Source organism: Camelus ferus, chromosome 20 (genome assembly GCF_009834535.1).
Source record: "Camelus ferus isolate YT-003-E chromosome 20, BCGSAC_Cfer_1.0, whole genome shotgun sequence".
Taxonomy (NCBI): Eukaryota; Metazoa; Chordata; class Mammalia; order Artiodactyla; family Camelidae; genus Camelus; species Camelus ferus.
The window spans coordinates 20,505,180-20,528,268 of NC_045715.1; the positions used below are offsets into that span (position 1 = coordinate 20,505,180).

General features: G+C 53.3%; 4 protein-coding genes across 12 annotated transcripts in view; 2 read left to right on the forward strand and 2 right to left on the reverse strand.

The window, feature by feature from the left end:
• LOC106728913 overlaps positions 1-615 on the forward strand; it is a 37,376-nt gene extending 36,761 nt beyond the window's left edge. Inside the window, exon 6 of the mRNA XM_032463500.1 lies at positions 399-615. Within this exon, the coding sequence (XP_032319391.1) occupies positions 399-496 (98 nt within the window). The 3' untranslated portion in view covers positions 497-615. The remainder of the gene's footprint in view (positions 1-398) is intronic.
• Positions 616-751: 136 nt separating this feature from the next.
• CCHCR1 (coiled-coil alpha-helical rod protein 1) lies at positions 752-13,019 on the reverse strand. Of its 6 annotated transcripts, none has more exons than XM_014554201.2 (18): positions 12,890-13,012; positions 11,763-11,895; positions 11,471-11,684; positions 9,922-10,225; positions 7,753-7,916; positions 7,497-7,632; positions 7,207-7,317; positions 6,859-7,008; positions 6,277-6,387; positions 6,085-6,191; positions 3,532-3,644; positions 3,306-3,351; positions 3,022-3,158; positions 2,698-2,886; positions 2,500-2,601; positions 1,535-1,686; positions 1,254-1,425; positions 752-1,015 (listed from the first exon to the last, which is right to left on the reverse strand). In XM_014554201.2, the coding sequence occupies exons 2-18, from the start codon at positions 11,776-11,778 to the stop codon at positions 903-905; spliced, it is 2,337 nt and encodes a 778-aa protein (XP_014409687.2). In that variant the 5' UTR covers positions 11,779-11,895; positions 12,890-13,012; the 3' UTR covers positions 752-902. The 6 variants fall into 6 exon arrangements, with proteins under 6 accessions (XP_014409687.2, XP_014409690.2, XP_014409689.2 ...); XM_014554204.2 differs by having other exon boundaries at positions 11,763-11,829; positions 12,890-12,965; XM_014554203.2 differs by lacking the exon at positions 11,763-11,895 and having other exon boundaries at positions 12,890-13,019.
• A 122-nt stretch (positions 13,020-13,141) lies between these two features.
• Positions 13,142-17,097, forward strand: TCF19 (transcription factor 19). 4 transcript variants are annotated; one of them, XM_032463468.1, is made up of 5 exons: positions 13,144-13,464; positions 13,883-14,443; positions 15,417-16,053; positions 16,308-16,530; positions 16,652-17,097. In XM_032463468.1, exons 2-5 carry the CDS (start codon positions 14,206-14,208, stop codon positions 16,787-16,789), a joined length of 1,236 nt encoding a protein of 411 aa, XP_032319359.1. In that variant the 5' UTR covers positions 13,144-13,464; positions 13,883-14,205; the 3' UTR covers positions 16,790-17,097. The 4 variants fall into 4 exon arrangements, with proteins under 4 accessions (XP_032319360.1, XP_032319359.1, XP_014409681.1 ...); XM_014554195.2 differs by having other exon boundaries at positions 13,150-13,464; positions 15,498-16,053; XM_032463469.1 differs by lacking the exon at positions 16,308-16,530 and having other exon boundaries at positions 13,142-13,464.
• Positions 17,098-18,181: 1,084 nt separating this feature from the next.
• Positions 18,182-22,945, reverse strand: POU5F1 (POU class 5 homeobox 1). Its single transcript, XM_032463490.1, has 5 exons — positions 22,469-22,945; positions 19,691-19,811; positions 19,290-19,420; positions 18,806-18,964; positions 18,182-18,700 (listed from the first exon to the last, which is right to left on the reverse strand). Exons 1-5 carry the CDS (start codon positions 22,871-22,873, stop codon positions 18,434-18,436), a joined length of 1,083 nt encoding a protein of 360 aa, XP_032319381.1. The 5' UTR covers positions 22,874-22,945; the 3' UTR covers positions 18,182-18,433.
• Positions 22,946-23,089: the final 144 nt, after the last annotated feature.

A 23,089-nucleotide genomic window follows, 5' to 3' on the forward strand; every position in this document is an offset into this window, starting at 1 on the left:
AAAAAAAAGTAAATCGAACTTCGTGGCTGCTTCTCTGTTTAAAAGTACTCCAAGGACTTTCTATTGACTTAAGAGTAAAACTCAAGCTCTACCAGGTCTTGGCCTCTTCCCACAGCATCCTCTGTCATGCTTCTCTGGCCTCTGCGCCTGCCCACCCTGTGCCCGCCCTCTGGCCTTCACTCACCAGGCAGGAACAGGGCACCCAGGTGGCTGCACAGCCTGCTCCTCACCTCACTCCAGTCTCAGCACAACGTCCCTCCTGAGAGAGGCCTTGCCTGGCCCCTCAGCTCGTGCCCCCTCCCCACAGAGCCAGCTTCTGTCGTGTCATTGTAACTTTCTTCCTCTATTGTTTGAAATGCTGGTTTGTTCACTTAAGTACTTGTCTGTTGTCCTACCAGCACGTGAGTGCCACGGGAGCAGGGACCCGGCCATTCAGCCCGCCGCGGTGGCCCGAGCCGGGGCCTGCCTGGCTCTGCGATGCCAACTGAACACGTGAATGTTTTATCTCCCTGCACTGGTCATCTTCCAGAGGCAAAGAGTTTAAAAACAAAAGTTGAGAATAAAAACAAAAACAAAAAACCTGGAGCTTCTTGAAAAAACTTTGTTAGCGGCCTCAGAAAGGGCTTTTGAAAAAAGAAACATCTAGAAAAAGAGCTGTGTGGGGGACCACTTCCCACACTTTCCGGACAGGACAGGCTGCAGGGAGAAAATTCCCTTATGTTCCCAGAGAGAACTGTCCAAACCACGGTTCTACTGTAGTCACCTTTATTGAGCCACAGGAGAATTCTCAGACATCTTGGTGGCTGGTGTTGCCAAGGGGAGCTGGAGGGTGAAGAGAGCTGGCCTGGCCCCTCCCGGACCCACTTCTCCACCACCCTCATCCTCTCAGTCCTCCCAGCTGCTCAGAGGCAGGCTGAAGTAGAGGAGTTCTGGTCGTCATCCTGACAAACAGCGTCCTCTTTGGAAATGGCCTCACTCAGGCCCTGCAGGTCATCGAGCAGGACAGAGAGGGATCCTGAGAGAGAAGGCCCAGAGGGACAGGAGGCGGACAAGAGAAGGCGGTCAGGGGCACTCACAGTGCAGAAGACCGGGGCTGCCGCGGGAAGTGAGGGGGATGAGGGAGAAGGCTCCTGGCCCCAGTGGGCGCTGATAAGAGAGGCTGTGGGCCTCTAAGGGTCACAGAGAACAAGGCTTGTGCATTCCAGGGCATCTAGAGGAGACGTTCCTGAAGTCCCCCACCCTCTGCCCCTCACCTTTGATGGACTCCTTGGTGCAGAGGGCCGCTGCTGGAGGTGCAGGCACTGAAGACCCTGGGCACCCGGGGCTGGGCTCCACGGGATTCCCTTTATCCAGTGGGGAAGGAAGAACTGCCAGCAGTCGCTGCTGCTTGTAACGGGAGAGGAGACCCTCCTGCTGCAAGGTGGCCTGGGAAGGAGAATGTTAAACGCCACCGAGCCCGGGCACAGCCCCCTCCCCTGTCCACAGTTCTGCCCCCAACCAGCCCAAGAAGGGCCCAGTCTCTGCCGCCTCCTACCAGCATGAGGTTCTTGTCCCGCTCCAGCTCCTTCAGGCGCTGGGTCAGCCGCTGCCCCTCCTCCTTTCGGGCCTCATCCTGCAGGCGCCGGAGCTCCTGGTTCCGCTCCTTTTCCCGGGTGGCTTTGCGTTGGATCTGGCGCAGGGAAACCACTACGGGAAAGCCAGGCCACAGAGGGGACGGGTGTAGGGTGGCCTAGAGGCCATGAGGCAGCATGAAAACAAGCCTGGAAGGATGGACAGGAACACTGGGTCCCCAGCTCTGTAACTCGGGGAGCCACTGATGCTCTGTGGCTTTCAGTCTCTTCCCTACAGAGGGGTGGCTGATGCTTTAGGATCCTATGAATCCAAAGTACCTCCCCCAATCCCCGAACCTTCCTGGAATCCCTTAGGGGACATCTGAACAGGGACTGGATATCAGATTTCGTGTAATTCATGTTCATTTTCTTAAAGTGTAACAATGGTATTGAGGTTATATAGGAAACAATCCTAGTTGTGGGCAATGCAGCTAAATGGTCATGATGTTTGCAACTTACTTTCAATGATTCCTCCCCGGAAATGTATATATCAATGTGTGTACATACACAGATAGAGAGGAAATGTGACCAAATATTAACCACTGCCTCTAATCAGAGAAGGTACATGAGTATCCGTTACATGAGTCTTTTCACTTGGCTAGGTGTTTTGAAATTTTCCCCAATGAGAAGCTGGGGGTCACTGCTGGTGTGAGATGTCAGGATGGTAGTTGTCTTTGTGGAGGGGAGTGACTGGGAGGGGATGAGGGCTCCAGGGCTAGTCACGTGCTGTTGCTTGATCTGAGTGCTGGATCTATGGGTGTGTTTACCACCGAAGAGTTTATTGGTGCCAGGATTGGCACTCTTCGAAAAAAGCTTTAAAAAATGTTTTTAAAATAACCTCATGCCTCATGACGTCCTGGAAACACATGTTCACCCCGGCCAATCTCACCGGCCTTGGCGTGTTCCCTCCGAGCCTCGTTCAGTCTCCTTTCTGATTCTGAGAGCTGTTCCCGCAGCCGAGTTTCCACTTCGGCCACCTTCTCCTGCAGCGCTGGGGTGGAGGTGCACACGGAGTGTCTCTCCGGGGACTCTGGTTCACGGTTCCCTCCCACCCCTGATGAGTCCGCCCACGCCCCCTCCTGCACACCTTGCCCGTAGATCTCCTGTTGCTGGGTCAGCTCCTGCCGGAGACTGGCAGCCTCCACCATGCTCTCCTGCTGGCCCTGGCGAGCCGCCTCCAGCTGCAGCCCCAAACTGGCCAGGGACTCCTGGGTGCGCTGCAGCTCCTGCTCCAGCTGCTTGGCCACCTCGCTCAGCTGCTGCCGCTCCGCCTCCCCTGGGAAAATGTGGTGCCCTCTCAGGCTTCTCAACGCCCTAGGCCCCAGCTCTTCCCTCTTCCTCTTCAACCCCAAGGCTCACACTCTGGCCCCTGCTCGAGCTTGGTGACTCCAGTGACTGGGACCTGGCATACCTTGCTCCCGGGCCCGGCCCACCTCCTGCTGGATGATGTGGGCGCTCAGCTGCAGTTCCGCGTCCAGGCGGTTCCGCTCTTCCCGCAGCTGCTCCAACTCAAGGCTCATGTCCCTGGCCGGTGGGGGTGGGGGGCAGCTGAGACAGGGACAAGAAACAGAGTCAGGGGGATCACCCAGCTGCCTGACTCCTAAGTCCCCATCCTCGCTGTTTTGGGTCCCAGCAACCAACACCTTAAAGCTCCACCCCCTCCCCTGATCCACCTCCAAGTGGCCCAAACTACACCTCTCCTGGCGCAGCTGAGCAACGGCCAGTTTTCGAGCCATCAGGCCTGGGGGAAAAAAGGGTAGAGATGAATTTGTGGAACAGAAAAGAGGACACGAGGAGGAATGGAAAAGGGGGTGCTTGGACCACGGAGGAGGAGGCAGGTGGGTGGATATAGGATGAGAGGGAGCTGGTGGGGCAGGGGCAGGGGCAGGGGCAGGGCGCGATCGGCAGTTGCCCTACCCACCCTGAATGGTGTGGACCTTGCGGACGGCATAGCTGACTCGGGCACTGATGCTGGGCAGTCGGGCCGTGGCCCGTTCCACCTCGGCCACGGTGCTCTGGAACCAGGTCTGAAAGCTGGAGCAGGAACAAGGTCACTGACCCATCAACCCCACCTCCCTTCCAAAAGGACTTTACCTTCTCCATCCTGTACTGCTGTGTACATGGGGAAAGCCGGGAAGCGGGAATCAGAGCAGGGGGAAGAGAAGCTGAAGGCAAGCAGAGGCCCCAAGTTTGTGCCCTGCTAGTCATGAAAGAAAACTTGACAGATTAAGTCCTGTAGTGACCGTCAGATAAAAGTGATACAGTTGCTCATAAGAAAAGCACAGCTATTCCTGGTCCCAAAACCTACAGAAAGCTTGTCATCTGGGTCCTAGCAATCAGCATCTTTAATAACAGCACTGCAGGAAAAACAATGAGGTTCACAGAGTCGCACCTTATCTGGGCCCAGGTGCCATCACACGGTAAAGCATCCAGTAGTGATTCCACGGGGGCTAAAACAAGCGCCCTAAAGTGGGCTAATCTCTAGCTGATTTAGACTTTTTCACCTGCAGGCCCCTGAGTATGTCTCTGGCTTTTGGGAATCTCCTGGAGCTGTATGCCACGTTTGAGATGTATGAACTTATGTGCATTTTTCTATAGAATGAAGCCAATAGCTTCCATCAGTTTCCTAAGCGACCCTCACCCTAAGAAGGCATTAAATGTGTATATTATCAAGCAACCTGTGAAGTTTCTTTCTCACAATCTGTTTTTCAATCACTCCTATGTATCAGAGATCAAAGTTATCCTTTTCAGCAAATCCCTGATATCAATGAAGGCCAAGTGCTTTACCAGCTGGCTGTGCCCAAAGCAGGACCAACAGGGCTCAGGAAAGCTGAAAAGTCTAAGCAGGCCCCCAGGGAGGACTACAACCAGGCAGCAACCAGGGGCCGGGCTGGAACTCCCCAGGAGAGTGCAAGTCTGCACCAACAGGAAAACAAGCAGACGACAAGGCTGAAGGTTGTATCCCTAGCAGCACAGCAGAGATCACTTCTACCCGAAAATTGTTGGAGCGGATGCTTCCAACACCTACGGTGACTCTTTTGAAAGCCTTTCCCTGAAAAGATCCACAAGCCATCTAGAGACTAACAAACCGGGCAACAATCCAAATTTGGGTTGTTTTAAGCCTTGTGGATGTTTTGGCAATAAATCATTACCGAGAACCATTTCAGTAATGTCCTGGTACCAAAGTAAAACCCTGTCCACGGCGTATCTTTCTGTTCTCCTGGAGGTAGGAGGCAGGTGGGGTGGAGTGAATCTGGGTGGTGCTTCATCATAACTAGTCTCTCTAATGCCATGTGTGTTTGAAATTTTTTATGATTTTTTTTTTTTTAGTTAAATTAGTCCTCAAGGTACAAGTCCAACAGAAGGTGATGGCGAGTGAGGACCCATCCTGCATCACAATTAGCTAAGCCAAAAAGTGTTATGTGATCCATCCAGAAGAGCCTCGTGGTAACAGTGAATATTTACAGGGCACAGATGACAAGCCAGATACCCTGCTAAGTGCTCTAGTGGACCACCTCAGTGCCCCCAACATCCAAAGCAGAGGAGGGGTTGTTACCAGTGCAAAGAAACCTGTGTTTCTCCTTAGAGGTCTTTCTAAAGGTTATAGAACAGCTGTGAAGGAAACACCTAGGAAGTTGGTCTCAGGGACAGGCTTGCAATTCATTAAAAAGGAAACTGGCATACATTTGAGACAGAATATCTAGTAAGCAAGTACAGGCAGATGTCGGAGAGATTGTGGTTCAGTTCCAGACCATCACAATAAAGTGAATGTCGCAATAAAGCGAGTCACGCGAAGTTTCTGGTTTCCCAGGGCATTTAAAGTTATGTTTGCACTATACTGTAGCCTATTAAGTTGGCGATAGCATTATGTCTAAAAAAAAAAAAAAAAAACAACGAAACACTAACAAGCAGCATTAATTAAAAAGTAATGTTGTTGGGAAAATGGTGCCAATAGACTTGCTCAGCGTGGGGCTGCCAGAAACCTTCAATGTGTTAAAAAAAAAAAAAAACACAGTATCTGTGAAGCACAAAGCCAAATACAACAAAACAAGGGCTGCCTGTGGGTGTACAGCTTTAAAATAAATAGATTAATTTTTTTCCAACTGAACAGGGCACATCTGTACAATTTTAAAGAGTCTGCACGCCCCATCCTCAAACAGTTCTGACAGTGGAGACCCTCCAGGTGCTCTACTGAGCTCAAGCTGTTACTAACCGCCAGGGGAAGCGCTGCCTCTCCTCCAGCCAAACACGCAGTGGGTGGGAGTCATAACAAGTGACCCTGATGTGAATGTGCAGGGGTTGCCCCAGGTAAAAATAAACACAGAGCCTTTTATAGGACCAGGTACCTCCAGCCCTGCATCCTCCACCCAGCCAGCTCTCCAGCCCCTCCTGCCTGAGGCTCTTAAACTCCAAGGTGCCCAGGGAGCCAGGGAGAAGCAGAAACCCTACTCCACCCACCCTCAGTCCCAGATACCTGCTGACAGCATTGGCCACGACCTTCAGCTGCTCCTCCGCTGTGGCCATCTGCTGCTGCCTCCGGCGCCGGGCCTCCTGAGCACGGCTCAGCTCCATCTGCAGGGCCTAGGAAGGATGCGGTTAAGGAAAGGGTGCCCTCCGCTGGGGGACCCCGGCCCTCCCTCAGCCTCCACCTGTCTCAGACACTGACCTTGGCACCCATTCGCTCCACCTCCACTTCTGCAGCTTTGTCCTGCAGGGAGCGCTGCAGGATGGCCTGCTCCTGACTCTGAGTTTCAGCTCTTTCCTGGAGCTCTGCCACCTGGGGTAGGAGAGGAGGCAGTGCTGAAAGCTGCAGTGGGGGCACTGGGAAGGAAGGACCAGGGGCAGAGGTCTCTGAAAGAAGGCCACGCAGGGAGGCCAGAAGCTCCCATTCCCGAGAATGGAGTCTGAGTCCGGGTTTCCTTCCGGAAGCATGTTCCATGTGTCCACACCTTGAGGAGCCACCCTGTGACCCACCCAGAAGGACGCCTGGCCTCTGTTCATGCCACCCACCCATCCTTGGACACTGTCACCAACTTGGGAAGGCCGTCACTGACCATCTTACCCAAGGCTGGCCCAACTCATAGAATGTCGGCCCCCTGAGAACAGGTCCTTGTCTCCCTTTGCTCAGGGCTGTGCTGCCAGCACATGGGAACCACTCAGTATTTACTGACTAAATGTCATCCCTTACGTAAGGAGCACAGGAGCGGAGGGCAGGGGGAGAACGTGGGGAGAAAGAGCGTCAAGTGACCTGCCCCTTCAGCTGCTCCACGCATCCTCTGTGCTCCAGCTCCTGGGCCTTCAGCTGCACCATGAGGGCAAACACCTTCTCCCGCCAGCGCTTCAGCAGGGACTGGCACTTCCTGGTGAACTCGGGCTCCAGAGTGTCTGAAGGCTGAATCTGCAGGGTGGAGGAAGAGGGGAGACTGTGGGCTCCCCGGGGAGCAGAGGGAGGAGGTGGGTTTGTCTCTTCTATCCTGCCCACGCAGCAGGAGCCACAGCAAGAAGAGGCGTGGGGAGGAGGGACGCCAACAGGTTCTGGCTGCGGCACATCACCCCTCCCGCCCACAGGGAGGTACCCAGGGCATGAGGGGCCTACCTTCCGGGCCAGCTCCTCCTCCTGCATGGAGAGGATGTGCGTGAGGCTCTGGACTCGCACCTGCAGCAGCTCGGCCGTGGTGTGCAGACCATCCCGGTCCTCATGCAAGTGCTGCGGGTCAGGGTGGAGGGAGAGAGAGGGCAGACGCCTCTTTCTGGGCTCCCAGCTGGCCCTCAGGCAGTGGCCAGTCTGCCCCCTGTATAGCACTGCCTTCTCTCCAGGGGTCTGTGTTCTTCTCCAGGGGCCCCTTTCCCAGAACCGGAGCCCTTGTCCCACCTCATGCCCTGTACCTGCACAGTTTCTAGAAGCTCCTGTCGCTCTGATTCCCATGTCTGGCTGTGGACCTCAGGAGGGACTTGCTCCCCTACGTATCTTCTTAGATTCTCAACCAAGGTCACCTGAGCCTCCAAGTCTTCTTGGGTCTTGCTAGGGTTGGGGTGGGAACAGGGTAGCCATTCAGTGGGGCTACCCTGGCTGGAAACCTACCCCACCCACCAACCCACCAACTGCTGGGCTCCCCTCCAGCCACCCACCCCGTCCACTCACCTCAGCTGTTTCCGAAGCAGCTCGGTCTCCCTCTGGGCCACGGCCAGCTCCTTGGCTTCCCCTGACCTCCTGGTTTCCAGACTACTCAGAGATTTCTCCAGGCCCCCTGCTTTGTTAGTCAAACTGGAAAGAGCCTCCTGGTGAGCCCGCATCAAGGAGGAGAGCTGCGGAGAGAAGGGAGGGCTCAGCAGAGGTGAGCTCCCTCACTCTCACCACATGTGACCTCAGACGACCACCCAGGAAATCACCCAACTGTGCATGGCAAAACAGAGACCAGCCTGGGGGGCCCACACCCCCATCACTCTCCAATCCATCAGCCAGTTCTCTCCCCAAGTACTGTCACTCCTCTCATCTCCACAGCCACCAACCTCGGGTAAACCACCCTCATCTCTGGCCTGGACAACGGCAACAGTCTCCTGACTGGTCTTGAAAACCCTCCAGTGGCTTACTTACCACATTGTGCAGGCCAGTGTCCTTCCTTGGCCTCTGCCCGCTTCTCTAAGCCCGTCTCTTGTCGCTCTTCCACTGCCCACGGCACTCTGGCCACAGCGCTCTCCCATCGTCCCCTCAACAAGCCCGCTCCTTCCCACCTTGGAGTCAACCTGGAGGCTTGAGTTCCCCCAGCACCTCAGATCTCAGGTGATGTCACCCCCTCGGGAAAGCCTCACCAGGCCTCTAATCCTGATCCTCCTGCTGGGCCCCATCACCTGTTCAGGCCCTTCCTGCATTTTTATCATTATGACACCATCTTGCTTCTACACGTGCTTACTACCTGCCTCCCTCCATTTGAAAGGAAGCTCTAGGAAGACAGGGAGCCTGTCCTTTTCTCACAGCACCTCCGACAGTGCTAAGGGTGTCAGAGATGCTGAAGGAGTCAGGGGTTGGCCAGTGAAGGAGGGAAGTGGCTGCCCCCATTTCCTGCCTGCCGGCCTCTAGTCCTATCTCCAGAACCCCGTCACAGTGAGCTGTTTGGACATAAATCACAAAAGTGGTCCTTTTAGACCTAAAATAGAAATCCAATCATGTCATTTCCCTGTTTAAAATCTTTCGACAGCTGCCCATTGCTCTTAAGGTAAAGTATAAAGTTGAACAGCCCGAGGCCTCACACTCCACCCCAGCACCCAGCGCCCCCTCACTGCCTGCACTCAAGCCCCTCGGGCCTCCTCCCGTCCATGTGCTGCCCAGTGTTGCACCAGCCCCACTGGCGCCCCACAGGCCGCCCCACCAGCCACTCCTAGTGCACAGATGTCAGCCTCTTATCACTAAGAGTCTTTCATGAATCTAAAGGCCCTATATATTTTTCTTCGAATGATCTCCTTTGTTCATTTTCTGACTGGACTGCTGTATTTCCATCCTGATTTCTAGGCACACGTTATAGAATAGGGATGTTAGCTTCTTCCTATGATACAAGCTGTAAATAATCTTCCCTCCTTTATTTGGTCCTTTAATTTTACTTTTATCTTGTCATTCTTAAGTTTAGTTTTATAAAGTCAATATGTCAAACTTTAATGGCTCTGGATTTTGATTCATAGGTAGAAAGGCTTCCCCATTCCCAGATTATGGGTATTCACCCATATTTTCTTTCAATGTCTTTACTTCCTCACACGTCAACTGGTTAGGGTGGCGTCCTGAAAACCCCCAGACCAGTTAGGGCTCCTTTGTCCTTCTCCTTCATGGCACTTCTCCCAATGGCAATGAATGAATTAGGATTAAATTAAGCCTTGAATGTGTGTGCCCTCACTAGGCTGTCAGCTCCACCCCTGAGGGCAGACTGGGCTGATTCGCTCACCCCAGTGTCCCAGCTCCTGTCTCAGGATGGCACAGAGCAAGCAGAGATAAATGCTTGCTGACTGAATAATCTCCCCTTTCCAGCCCACCTTAGGACTCCGCTTCCCCTTTCCCAGTGCTCCCTTACGAACTGGGTACCTAGAGAAAAGTAGGAAGACAAACTACTTCCTACTGGAAGGGGAAGGAGGGCTTCAAGTGATGGGAGGTCACCTGAGTCCTGGGGGAAAGTGCAGTCTGAATAAGACCAACACACCCAAGTCCTCCTTCTTTCCAGGGCACCAGTTTTTTCACCTTCACCAAACATCTCATCACTGCTCTCTGCTGGGGAGCTCCTGCCCAGTTCACGTTGAGAAGTTGAACCCTTCCCACACCCACACTCACCTGCTCTTGGTGCAGCCTCTGAACCTCCTCCAGCTCCCGCTGGCTCCCCTCTTCCAGGTTCTTCCGGACAACCTCGGCCCCCGCCAAGGCGGCACGCAGGCCCTCGGCCTCAGCACGGCCGGCCTTCTCCGCCCGGGCCAGAGCCTCCAGCTCCATGGCCTGGGACTCCAGCCTCATCTTCTGCTGCAGTGAGGTTTCCCGCAGCACCCGGACCTCCTCCTCCAGCCGCCGCAGCTCTTGCAGCTGCCGAGAGATCAGCTCAGCCTGCTGGCTCAGGGCCTGTGACCCAGGTAGCTCCACAGACCTTCGAAGACAGGTTAGCACAGGTGAGACCTGTCTCATGCCAGGAGAGTGGCCAAGGCATAAATGGAGACAGGAGAAGGAGAAGAGACTCCCTCTGCTCCTGAGTGGGGAGATGGCAGGGGATGAAACTGGGCCCTGGGGATCTCTGCACTTCCACCAGCATCAACATTCATCCAGGCCCCACTAAGCATACCTGGGCCCACAGGACCTAAAGGCTAGCTGAGATCACAGAACATGCTCTCTTGGGGGCGATACACAGGCAGATATGTTAAAACATCAAATGTGCATATTATGAGGTGACACAGTCCAAGTTGGAAAGACACTTGGAGACTTCTGAATTCTGATTTAAGGGCAAGGAAAATTTAGGGAGGTGCAAAGAAAGGTCACAGCTTCCAGTATCAGTACAGCAAGGCCAGGCGCTCATTAAAATCATTTATTGAATGTCAGGTATACTGCGTGAGAAGTCTGAGGGCAGCACCTCAATAAATTACATAGTCCCAACCTCTGGAGAGCACAGCCTACTGGCGTCACATAAAGTTTAAAGCCCCTTATGACATGGCTCTTGATACAGCTCCCTCACTGAGGCCCAGGACCACAGGACTTTTTTTAAAAAGTGGCAGAGATCTGCAGCCTAGAGTAATTAAGTGACTGGTCAAAAGACTCCTCACTGGTAGCCAAACTAGCCACGGAGAGTCTCCATCTCCTGACATTCACGCCAGGGCTCCCTTTGCATCATCATGCTCCCTTCTCTAGGGTGGGGTCCAAGGTAGATCCATCAGCATTTCTGCTCGAGAGCAAAATGGCAGAAAATGATGTTCCAGTCCATTTGGGAAAAGACCCACATGAAACATCAAGAATAAGAATTTTAACAGACAGCACGTTGACAAATAGCACAGCCAAATCCATCAGAATGAATGCACACCGCCACAGCACCGGGTCTGTATGCCCAGCCCACACTTCTTGTTTTATACTATGCTTAATATATTAGCTGCGGACCAAGCTATCTCTTCTCTTAGGATTTTAAACTCCTTAATATCAGGATCTCTCTTACTCATTTTTGGTACCCCTGTCCCTAGTGGCTAACACATGGCCTTACGATTATTTACGCATTATAGGCACCAACAATTTCTTACTTAAAAATGAACAAATCACGGAACTAAGGGCTGAAATAGCATAAGGAATCTATTTCACTGAAGAAGGGTCACTGGCGACCAAGCCTGAGAAAACAGCCACGGTGGATCCCTACCTGCCTCTCCACCTGGGCTCCTGCCCTTTGCCAGAAACTTCCGGTTCCCACATGGTCACTTGAAGTCTCTGGTTGTCTGGCTGCCTCTCTGAGACATCTTGATGGGCTGGGGGTTGGATCAGGGGAATGTCTGAGACCCAAGTGGGAGCCATTCTTGGCAGAGTTGGACGGGGCCGAGCTTGGAAGTGGGATGGGGGAATCAGCCCAGTGGAACCTGAGGAATCGTAAGGACAAAGATGGTCAGTTCCCCAGGGAGACGCAATCACCAGTCCCCTTGTCAGGTCCCACTGACCTGAAGGTCGAAACATCTCCACATTATTTGAAGTCTCTAGATTCTGTGTCCAGCCATCTATGTTCCCCTGGACAATAGGAGAAACAAGGACACTCCAACTCAATTTTCAGGCCACCTTCCCAAGAGAGCGCTCCTACAATAACAAAGTCATAATCCTTAAACAACAGCCAGGTCCATCAACTCTTAACTCCTCTTTTCCTCCTTCCCAAAAGAAGTAGGAAATACTCGAAGATCAACTTGCTTCTCTCAGTTTGGTTCCTGATAGAACTACAGCAACAGCCATGAGATGGAGAGAATGTACTGAAACAGGCTGAGAGGCTCTTAGGTTTTACTCATATGTTTAGAATTCTGGGCAGTGCCTTTACCATCCTCCTTAAGTTTCTACAGTCTCTGCCGTTCCTGGATGGAGGTGAGAAAGGAGGTATGCAGTGCAGGGGCTGTGAGCCCAATCTCCAGAGTTCTCTCCACGGCTCAGCAAGGCCTTGAGGAAGCCCATCCAGACACCACCAAGCCATGACTCCTGGATCCTTCCCTCTCAAAGCACTGGCCCAAGGCCTGGCCCCGGATGAATGTGGCCAAATGTAGGGCAGGATGCCTACTCAGGGCCCCGGGGTGGGGGGTGGGGGGATCCAGGCAGCCTAGACCCCTTGGCAGGAAAGTCAGCTTCCTGACATCTCATCCAAACCCTTCCAGCAACTTTCCTCAGTTTCTCTCTACTGTCCCCTCAGGTTCCATTCCTGTCGCCCATCAGCCTCTCCAGAGACTTAGAGCATAGAGAGGGCTCTTCAAGAATTCCCCACTCTCCCACCCGAATTCATCTATTTTTCCCCCAATCTGGGATTCCTACCCCCCTCCCCACATCCTACTTCGCTTTTATCCTGAAGGAATTCTTCTGGCCCCTCACTCTCATCCCTCAACTCGATAGCCTTGCTCTCCCTCGCTCCTCTTCCCCAGATACTCCTGAGTCTTCACTCTGCTGGACGCTGAGCTCGAAGGCTTTCTGACCACCTCATTTGTTCCTTCCCCCGGCCCGTGTACTCTTCACCTTGTGGATCCCTGAACCCACCCCTGCAACCCTTTCACAGCCCCTTCCCGCCCCCAACCGACTCTCCCCGAATGCCCCTTACCCAGCGCGAGAGACCCTTCTGCCCTTTGGCCACACCCCCTACACCTAGATCCCGGGCGTGGCCTCCGCGCCAGACCGCGCCTGCGCAAAGCGGGCAGGTTGGCGGGCCGCTCTAAAGCCCTGTACCACCCCGGAAGGAGGAGGGAAAGAAGTGCACGCAGGCGCAGTAGTGTCTAAAGCCCAGCCCAATTAAGGCGTTGGGGGCATCTCCGCGCCCTGGCGGCTCCTCCCGACTCCGGGAACCCGGGAAAACTTGTGAACAAATCAGAAAAAGCGGAAGGCGGGACATCGGGGATCCTCCCAGCAAGCTACCCAATGCAGAGAAGGAGGGCAAACGAGGTGGCCAATCAGAAACGGCACGAGGGGCGGGCTCGCTCGGCGCGAAGTTCGGACCCGGGAATTCCGAAGGCGGGGTCGGCGCTGCCCGCGCACTGAGGCCGCGCCCCTCCTGGCCTCGCTTCCTCGCTGTCAAACAGCCGCAGGAGAGCCAGCCCCGGCCGGAGCTCGAGAGGTCCTGGGCTGCCGCACAGGCTGGCACTGCCTGGAGAGGGGACCACTCCGAGACTGCACCGCGCGGTAGATACGAACCGGGCTGGGGCGGGGAGGAAAAATGCTGGTTTTGCCTTGCATGATCCTGGGGAGCCCTTTCCTGTTTTTACCCCACCTGGAGAAGTCAGGAAGCAGGGTTTTAGATCCGCTTGGTTGGAGAACGTAGAGACTCGTTTGCACTGCCTTTTGAGGGTGACAGTGGATACATTTTCTACTGTGGTTCAGACTAACTAGTTATGAGTGTGGGATTGGCCAGAAGAGCCAGGCGCGGGCTAGCAGGAGGGTTACTCCATTTGGATAAAAATGTTTGACAGAAAGAAGCTTCTCTTCTGCAGATTACACCGAGGTGACAAGTTAGTATCACACACAAGCAGGAACCCACCCCCAACCCATACACCTACAGAACTTCCCTAGAAGCTGCCTAATGTATTGTTGCCTTGCACAGATTGAAGGCTCCTGGAATATCTTGCGGACTGAGGATCTGATTCAACTTAATGCCATAGGACGCCTTCGTTTTTGCACTACCCTGGGACCTTCACCAAATTTTTCAGTTGCAAATCTGTTGACAGCCAATTTTACATCACATCCTAGGCTCCTCGCACTCTGAATTTGCATTACTCAGAGAGTGTGCCCAAAGTTGAAATTGCCCAAAGCACAGCTCAAGTTTGCATCAGAACGAAAGTGAACTTAGGCCAGCTGTGCATGGCCCAGGAGTGGGAAAGGTGATGGATTCCTGAAGTGAAAGAGATTGTGGAGGGGGCACCGCCCATGCTGCCCTGCTTCCAGCTGCTGCGCATAGGGGGCGGCAAGGGTGTCGATCTCTACACCTTCCACCCTCCAAGCGGGACTGGCTGCACCTACCGCCTGGGCTGCCGGGCCGACCTGTGTGATGTGGCCCTGCGGCCCCAGCAGGAGCCTGGCCTCATCTCTGGAGTCCACGCAGAGCTGCACGCTGAGCGTCGGGGCGATGACTGGAGGGTCAGCCTGGAGGACCATAGCAGCCAAGGTGAGGAGTGAGCAGAGCAGCCTTGCACCTGGGCAGCCACAGTTCTGGGCTGGAATGAGTCTCCACAGGGACCCTGCCTGCCTCCCAAACTCCCCATCAGGTTGGATTGACAATTGTCATCCAGACCTGTCTTCCCACCAGGAGTGTGCAGTATCAGAAGCTCTTTCCAGGGCTGATCCTTGATGGGCCCTGTTTAGCTCATACAAGGGCTGGTAGGTAGATCCAGGGCATGGGGTATCATCAGGGCAGTATCACATTGGGATTGTTCTGGAGTCTTTGGGGACCAAGCTCAGACATGACTCAGTTTCCGTATCTGCGAAGGCACATTGGTCTTTGCTTAGGACAGTTATATGTTGAGTTGTTCGAATGATCTGGGAGTGTCTTCCTTACTTCCTGATTTACATCCAATCCTCAGGCTTGGATTCACATCTGAGTTCTGCCACTGGCCCCTGGCATTGTCACTCAGGCCTGTCACTTCACCTCTCTATGTCTTAGGTTACTCTTAGGTAAGATGTAAGTCTTTGCTAGGTCTGCTTAGGAAGTGTTGTGGGGATTGGTTAACTATAGCGGCCAATATTTATTTAGTGTTTACTCTTAAGAGCCAGGCACTGTTCTGAGTGCATTAAATGTAAATGAGCACAAATATCATCCCCATTTTACAGACAAGGAAAGTGAGGTACAAAAAGGCTAATTTGTCCAGGGTCACATGGCTGGTAAGTGGTGGAGTTTGGATTTGAACCCAGACAGTCTGAGCTATGTTGATAAGTGCTGAGTTGGAGCTGCGTGACAGCATCTCAGAGAATCAGACCTCAGTGGTGTGATGGAAGTTCATTCCTTCCACATGCCCTGTGGGGGGGGCATAAGAAAAATAAACATTCCCAACTCACAAGGAGTTCATATCTGATGTCACCTGGAGGGACTTAGAATGTAAGAATTTAATGACAGGTGTCATGTTCTTCCTCGTGTTCCCCAGAAAATCAAACAGGACCAGATTTCTCCACTTCTGACCAGTTGTTTGTTTTTGTCGTTCTGTCTGGTGCCCTACCATCAACAGGGACTTTGGTCAATAATGTCCGACTCCCAAGGGGTCACAGGCTGGAGTTGAGTGATGGTGACCTTCTGACCTTTGGTCCAGAAGGCCCCCCAGGAACCAGCCCCTCGGAGTTCTACATGTTTCAGCAAGTCCGAGTCAAACCTCAAGATTTTGCTGCCATTACCATTCCACGGTCTAGGGGAGACCAGGGAACCGGGACTGGTTTCCAGCCCGTGCTGCCCTCCCAAGGGGCTCCACAGCGCCCCCTCAGCACCCTCTCCCCTGCCCCCAAAGCCACGCTGATCCTCAACTCCATTGGCAGCCTCAGCAAGCTCCACTCCCAGCCCCTCACCTTCTCTCGGAGTGGGGGGGTGCTACAGAGCCGGCCCACTCCAACTCCCCCTGGGGAAGTAGGGACCACCCCTTCTGCCCCAGCCCCAAGAAACCGGAGGAAATCAGCTCACCGAGTGCTGGCAGAACTGGATGATGAGAGAGAGGCTCCTGAGAGCCCCCCACCAGTCCTTATGGAGCCCAGGAAGAAACTCCGTGTAGAGAAGACTCCACCGACACCCAGTGGGTAAGTGGAAAAATCTCAGTCTCAGTATTTCACTGCCTTGATTCCGTTTTAGAGCCCTAGGCTGGGAGGTGGCTCTCTGCTTGGGGGGTTGGAGGTGGAACAGATTTTGGAATGGCAAGACCTGGGTTGGTTCTACTAACCAGATTCACCATTCGTCTAGTAAATCTATCTAGGTTCACTCTCAGTTATCCAGGGGAAAGTCCTAGGCTACTGCAGGTTTCCAGTGACCTTGATTTTTGTGTCACTTTCTTCAGAAATCGACGTGGGCGTCCTCGGAAGCACCCAGTGAGCACGCCCAGGGCCCCCCCTGCAGTTGGGGGCGGGGAGCCCTGTGCAGCCCCTTGTTGCTGCCTACCCCAAGAAGAGACAGTAGCCTGGGTTCAGTGTGATGGTTGTGACATCTGGTTCCACGTGGCCTGTGTTGGCTGCAGCATCCAGGCTGCCAGGGAAGCCGACTTTCGATGCCCAGGGTGTCGTGTAGGTATCCAGACCTAAGGCCCACCACCAAAGCACCAGAGGACAGAGCTGGCACTTCCAGGTGGACACTGGGGTGCCAGTGGATCCTAAGAGATACCCTCTTCTTCCCTTGCCTCCCCAGGAGGGAATGACTGCAGGGGAAGGGTCCATGGCTATGGATGTCAATTCAAGGCCTGGAGCAAGCCCTCATGGCCAAGGTGACAGAAGAGATGGTTTCCTGCCAAAGATATTGCTGCATCTAGGAAGTTGCTCCAGCTAGGAAGTGAGCTGGAGAGTCCCACTTATAAGATGTTGTCATGGACCCTAGGATGTCTGTGGTCAAGAGCACCCATAAATTGCAGAGGTCATGCCTGGGAAGGTGGAAGCCCCAGACTTGAACAAGCAAGTTCTTAATGTCCTTGGATGGCATCACCTAAGGCACCTCTGGGAAAACCTAGGGCACAGCCCCAGACTTCCTTCTTACATTGTGAGTAATCCTTCCACTGACAATGATTGTGACCTGGCTTTTCAGAGCTTTGCTTCCATTTCCAAATAAAGAATAAGCAGCTTCTGTCTGTGGGTCTGATACTCCTTGCTTTCCAATTCTTTGGAGAATGGACTTGGTAAAGTCTGGAGAACTAAATCAGATTCTTAGGGGAAGAGAGATGAGCAGACAAGGGACAGAGAAATATGAACCTACTCACTGAAAAGGTGCATGGGATGAACTGCAGATAGAAAGACAGGAAAAAAGGTAATTACAGTTTCTCGTTTAAAGGAAAACAGATCCAGTGCCATTCAAATAAGGTATTTGGAATTTGGTCAAGTTCATGAGGGTGGCAGAACTTTTACAAGTTCCACCAGTACTACCAGGAAGAGAAAATCTAGGACACGGGCTAGAGCAGATGCAACCTGGTCCAGTGTATCAGTTGATCCACATATGCTACAATGACTCTCTTCTGAGTCTTACTCCAAGCCAAGATGCTATCAAAGCATCATTTCTATGGTTCTAATTAGGAAAGCCTCATCTTGACCTATTCTATTGCAATCTGCATGTCCATCCCCTTCCATCTCCTACTTATTACCAACCCAACTTTTTTACACACTGAGGAAAGGTCCAGAGCAAGGGCCCCAATCAGGTAGTGGCAGAGCCAGGACTAAAATTGGGGTGGGGTGGGGTGAGTCACTTACAGACAGGGTAGGCAAAAACCTTAGGTGGAAACCAAATGGACCCCAGTATCAACGCAAAAAGTGGGGTTTCTGGTTGGGGTGATATACAGAAGAAAGAAGTTATCTAGAAGACTCGATTTCTTGGCATAAAGCCACTAAGGACTTCTAGAGTAAAGTGAGGAGAAGCAAAAAGCCAGCTTGTAATAGGAAATGGACTATGCAGTAACTGCATCTTTGGGCAAAAATAAGGCACTTACCTCCAATTTACCCAGAAGCCAGGTCACAGGCTCCTAAGAACTAAGTTCACACCCATATGAGCCCTCTACTTATAAACTCAGATTCCAATCCCAGATCTCCCTGTGACATTGTGACTCTGAGCAGCTTAAAGGGCACCTTAGCTACAGGGTCATTTGGGTCTGAGAGCTGTTAATATCCACTATTAGATATCCCCGTCCACCCTTCAGTAACCAAAGGAGGATAAACCAAAGACAAGTGTATCCATCTACCGGGTCCCAGGCTTCTTTATTTAAGCACAAAGTGATTAGTGATGTGGGGATTAAAATCAAGAGCATCATTGAACTTCACCTTCCCTCCAATCAGTTACCCCAAACTCCCTGCCCCACACCCTTTGTGTCCCCAATTCCTTTCTTAGTGAATGAAGAACTTAATCCCAAAGCCCTGGTACAAACCCCAGGGTTCTCTCCCTAGCTCTCCCCTTCCTCTGCCCTCCACCTCATTCCTGGGAAGGGCAGGCACCTCAGTTTGAATGCATGGGAGAGCCCAGAGTGGTGACAGACACCGAGGGAAAGGCCTCACCCTCAGGGAATGGGACCGGGGAGTACAGTGTGGTGAAGTGAGGGCCCCCGTAGCCCGGGGTACTAAAGTGGGGCCCTGGTGCCAGAGGAAAGGATACTGGTCCCCCTGAGAAAGGAGACCCAGCAGCCTCAAAATCCTCTCGTTGCGAATAGTCACTGCTTGATCGTTTGCCCTTCTGGCGACGGTTGCAGAACCACACTCGGACCACCTAGGGGTGGAGGATATGGGGGGGGGTGACAATCGATCAGAAGCTCTGGGAGACATGACCGGGGAGGAGATGGAGCACGCAAGGACAGGGGACAGGGGCACTCACATCCTTCTCAAGCCCGAGCTGCTGGGCGATGTGGCTGATCTGCTGCAGGGTAGGTTTTGGGCACTGCAGGAACATGCTCTCCAGGTTGCCTCTCACTCGGTTCTCGATACTAGTCCGCTTTCTCTTCCGGGCCTGCACAAGGGTCTCTGCTTTGCATATCTGGGCAGGCGGGGAGGGGATGACAAGGGAGGAAACGGGAAGGCCAGCCTCGAACCTGCTGAGCAGCAGCACTAGGGGGTCAGTGACTCCAGAGCAAACTGCTAAGGAGCACTGGCTGGATGAGTCGCCAGGTGATATGAAAAATACAGATCCCAGAAGAGTGGGTTTAGACCAGTGGCCCTGGCCCTCCTCCCAGCAGATCTGAGGAATTCCACTCCATCCTGTCGAGAACTACTGACTCCACGGGGGAAAGCTGCCAGCCAGGCATGGAAGCAGAAATTGGGCTGAGGCAGGGTCAGCCCTTGGGCATCCCTCCCACCCTCACCTCCTGTAGATTCTCGTTGTTGTCAGCTTCCTCCACCCACTTCTGCAGCAGGGGCCGCAGCTTACACATGTTCTTGAAACTGAGCTGCAGAGCCTCAAAACGGCAGATGGTCGTTTGGCTGAACACTTTCCCTGGGGAGGTGGGTTGAAAGAAGCAAGATGAGGCAGCAGGCCTTTGGGGGCCCTTGTGACCGCAAGACCCAGGCCTCACCATCTCTTCCATTCTCACAAGATCCCCCACCAGGGTCCTACTTCTTCCCAGAGAGAAATCAAGGCCCAAGGACAGAATCTTTTCCTACTGTATCCTTGGTGGGGAGGAAAGGCCCAAATTCAGGGATGTTCCTTCCAGGGGAGATGTGGTCCCTGTGTTCCGTGGGTCAGAACACATTGAGGGAGACTCACCAAAGAGAACCCCTAGGGTGAGCCCCACATCGGCCTGGGTATATCCCAGGGTGATCCTCTTCTGCTTCAGGAGCTTGGCAAATTGTTCCAGGTCTTTCTGAAGAGCTTTGATGTCCTGGGACTGTATTCAAAAAGACAGGACACATGAGAACATAAACATACCATTTATCCACCCCACTCTCCTTCCTTTTGGGCCCCAAGGAATGGCCTGTGGGAGTATCTCTGCCTCCAGACTGCCCATCTAATATCTAGAAATAACCCATATACAACTGTCATTTACCCCAGAAAGTGACACATCCATCAGACACAGAGCACCAGTCAATAATGGAAAGAGGCCCCAGCCTCAGTGAGAACACCTATCAGGTTCTGAAGGGACCTCCAGTCTTTTTAGGTCATTTAATACTCACAAAAGCTTTTTGATGAGGAATTAGCCCTAGCCTGAGGAAGTTCGGAGACTAGCGAAATAAAGAGCATCATGTTTCTCTGAGTCTCATTCCAAATATACTCTCCATCTTGCCTTGAGGGTCCCACACACTATGACACGGCGTGTACAAACAGAAATAGACACACTACAAAACAGGTGTCATAAGAAGTATGAATAAAGTGCTTTGTATACAGTTAGTGCTCAATCTAAAAAATCTGATTATGCCTTATTTTTTACTGTTTCTTTTTGCAATATAGAAGCATCCTCACTAATTTCAACAGCACCTTCTGTAAGCCAGTGGCTACACAAAGTAGACAAAAATTCCCTGGCCTCATGCAGCTTTCATTCTGATGTAGAGAGAAAAATAACTATTACCCAGTATGTTAGAAGCGCTACGGAAGAGTAAAGCAGGGGAGGGGATGATGGGGAAGGTGAAATTTTTAAATAAGATAGTCAGAGATGATGTTTGAGCAAAAGGAAGGAGCCAAGAGGAAAGGCGTTGGGCGGGGGGTGGGGGGGAGGCGGTAGTAGCAAGGCCAAAAGCAAAGCCAGCAGGGTAAGAGGATGGAGGAATGGTAAAAAGAGGGTCTGATGAGGTCAGGGAGGTGATCAGGGCAGATTCTGGAGATGCTGCAGCGACTTTGGTTTACTCAGTGAAATGGAAAGCTGCAAAAAGGTTTTGTGCAGTAAAGTGATCTCTCACATTTGAAAATGTTCACTCCAGTTGATGTATTGGCCATAGACTAAGGAGGAGGCAACTGCAGTCATCCCAGCATAGATGATGGTGGCTGGGACCAGACTGGCTCTAAGTGATTGATTCAGGATGTATTTCCAAGGTAAAGATAGTGGTGTCTCCAAAGGTTTGGATGTAAAGATGTGAAAGGAATGAGAATGACTGGTTTGGGCCTTGAACTACTGGGTAATGGACAGGTTGGGGCAGTGCAGGGAGCCATCCCAGCGGGAGACAAAATGCAGTGGTCAGGTCTACAAGGTATTTGAGCCTTGAGGGTGGATGAGAGGAAGTAAAGGTAGACAGAGCAGAGTTTGATGGACGGAGCCCCGAGGCTCTCCAATGAAGGCCAGTGCAGTCCCGGAAACTTAAGAGAAGTATTTCCAGGGTGATCAATCACACCAAACTCAAACAGGCTAACTTCCATTCCCAACTTCTGCTCAACCAATGTTGCAAACCTAAAAATGTCCCCAGCTGTCCCCATCTCGGCTTTTCCAAATCATATTTTGGGGACTTGAAACAAGGGAAACCCCAGTTCGAACCCTAGGTTAATCATTTAGCAGTTAAGACCCGTGAAATAGGTTAATAATACCTCCCTAGGAGATTTTGTGCTGGTTAATGAGATAATGATGTAGAAACTGAGCCCACAGCCAGGCACTTAGGAAATGGACCACAATTGGCAGCCATTATTATTCAAGGCTCAGCAGTAGCCTCTTGCAAAAAGTCTAGGGCTACTTGGTCAGCTGAAACCACTCACACCTCCTTCTGAGGTCTAAAGGCTTAGTACTAGATCTCTAATTGCTTGCACTTGTCTATTCGGTAGACTAGAAGATACATCCTTAATAGTCCCCAGCAGGGCTGGACGCGGAAGTCTTCAATCCCTCAGCAAGCCCTACATTTGGGGAATGGCCTGGAGATGACTTCTTCCCCTTCCCCCCCAGTTCACTACTTGTGGAATTACGGCTGAAATCGGTACTTCCAGCTGTCTCCAAGGGGGTGCCAGGGTGTGCAGTCTGCACGAGGGTGACTCACCAGGCCCAACCAAGGCAGAGGTCAAGGGAAGAAGACAAGCCCTAAACTTGATGGAAGGTAAACCCAAACTCTACACGTCCACACAGCCCAAACAGGAGCTTCTATCAGAAACCAGTCACACCCTAGACTTTCAGGAACAATAACCCTGGGATAAGCACTGTTTTCACCCTCAGGCCACTCTTAACCCTAAGGCCAAGATCCTGGATCTGATAAGGCTCAGATTTTCCAGAAGGGATACGGGTCGAAGGGGCTCAAACCCCAAGCTCGGTCTGATGCTGGACTGGTAATGAGTGACCCGACCCAGGTCAGGCCTAGGAAGTGGAAGGACCTACTTGACAAGGGCCGAAGGGGGAAGCAAGGCCGGCTTCCGACTGCCCCAGGGAGCCCCTGCCCTCACCTGCGGTTCCCTCTAATTTCTGGCCTCTGGTTCCCACCTTGCCCCTGCTCTCGGGACAGCTCGCAGTCCCCACACTCCCCTGCCTGCCCGGAGCGCCGCCCCCGCCCGCTCCCCTCCTAGGTCCGGGACCCAGGCAGCCGCAGGCGACCACTTCCCCTCCCGCGGCCGCCCCCGGCCCCGCTGCAGCTCACTCGCCTCCTCGGGGGTTGGCTCCTGCTTCTCCTTGTCCAGCTTCACGGCGCCAGCCGGGGCGGCGCAGGGCTCCGGGGAGGCCCCCTCGGAGTTGCTCTCCACCCCGGCTCCCGCCTCGGCCTCGGGCTGAGGGGTCTCCAGGCCGCCTTGGGGCACCAGCCCCACACCGACCTGAGGTCCACAGTAGGCCATCCCTCCGCAGAAGTCATAGGGCGGGGGACACGGGGGAAGCCCCCACACCTCGGCCCCCGGCCCAACCCCCGGCCCGATTCCTGACCCACCGGGAGGCCCTTGGAAGCTCAGCCAGGTCCGAGGATCAACCCAGCCCGGCTCTGGCCCTCCTGGCCCATCGCCTCCACCGCCCGGTGGTGGCGAGAAGGCGAAGTCGGAAGCCAGGTGTCCCGCCATGGGGAAGGAAGGCGCCCCAAGCCGGGGGCCTAGTAAAACGAGGGCTCTCCAAGGGACTGCTCAACCCCTCTCTCCCTCCCCAATCCCACCCACTAGCCTTGACCTCTGGCCCCGCCCCCTGGATGGGTGGGGGAGGAGACGGTGGGGGTGGGAGAAACTGAGGCGGAGGGTGTTTGCCTGACAGTGGCGATGGTATCGGTGGAAGGCGAAACCTTG

What these genes read in the sequence shown, in the direction of transcription:
- CCHCR1 (XM_014554201.2), bottom strand. An exon ending in CTGCTTCGGAAACAGCTGAG is followed by an intron (nt 7,633 to 7,752) that starts GTGAGTGGACGG and finishes CCCCAACCCTAG; the next exon opens with CAAGACCCAAGAAGACTTGG. An exon ending in AGCTTCTAGAAACTGTGCAG is followed by an intron (nt 7,318 to 7,496) that starts GTACAGGGCATG and finishes CCTGACCCGCAG; the next exon opens with CACTTGCATGAGGACCGGGA.
- TCF19 (XM_032463468.1), top strand. Translation starts at nt 14,206, where the DNA reads ATGCTGCCCTGCTTCCAGCTGCTGCGCATAGGGGGCGGCAAGGGTGTC. An exon ending in GGAGGACCATAGCAGCCAAG is followed by an intron (nt 14,444 to 15,416) that starts GTGAGGAGTGAG and finishes CGTGTTCCCCAG; the next exon opens with AAAATCAAACAGGACCAGAT. An exon ending in ACTCCACCGACACCCAGTGG is followed by an intron (nt 16,054 to 16,307) that starts GTAAGTGGAAAA and finishes CACTTTCTTCAG; the next exon opens with AAATCGACGTGGGCGTCCTC.
- POU5F1 (XM_032463490.1), bottom strand. Translation starts at nt 22,873, where the DNA reads ATGGCGGGACACCTGGCTTCCGACTTCGCCTTCTCGCCACCACCGGGC. An exon ending in CACCCTAGGGGTTCTCTTTG is followed by an intron (nt 19,421 to 19,690) that starts GTGAGTCTCCCT and finishes CCACCTCCCCAG; the next exon opens with GGAAAGTGTTCAGCCAAACG. An exon ending in AGCTCGGGCTTGAGAAGGAT is followed by an intron (nt 18,701 to 18,805) that starts GTGAGTGCCCCT and finishes CTCCACCCCTAG; the next exon opens with GTGGTCCGAGTGTGGTTCTG.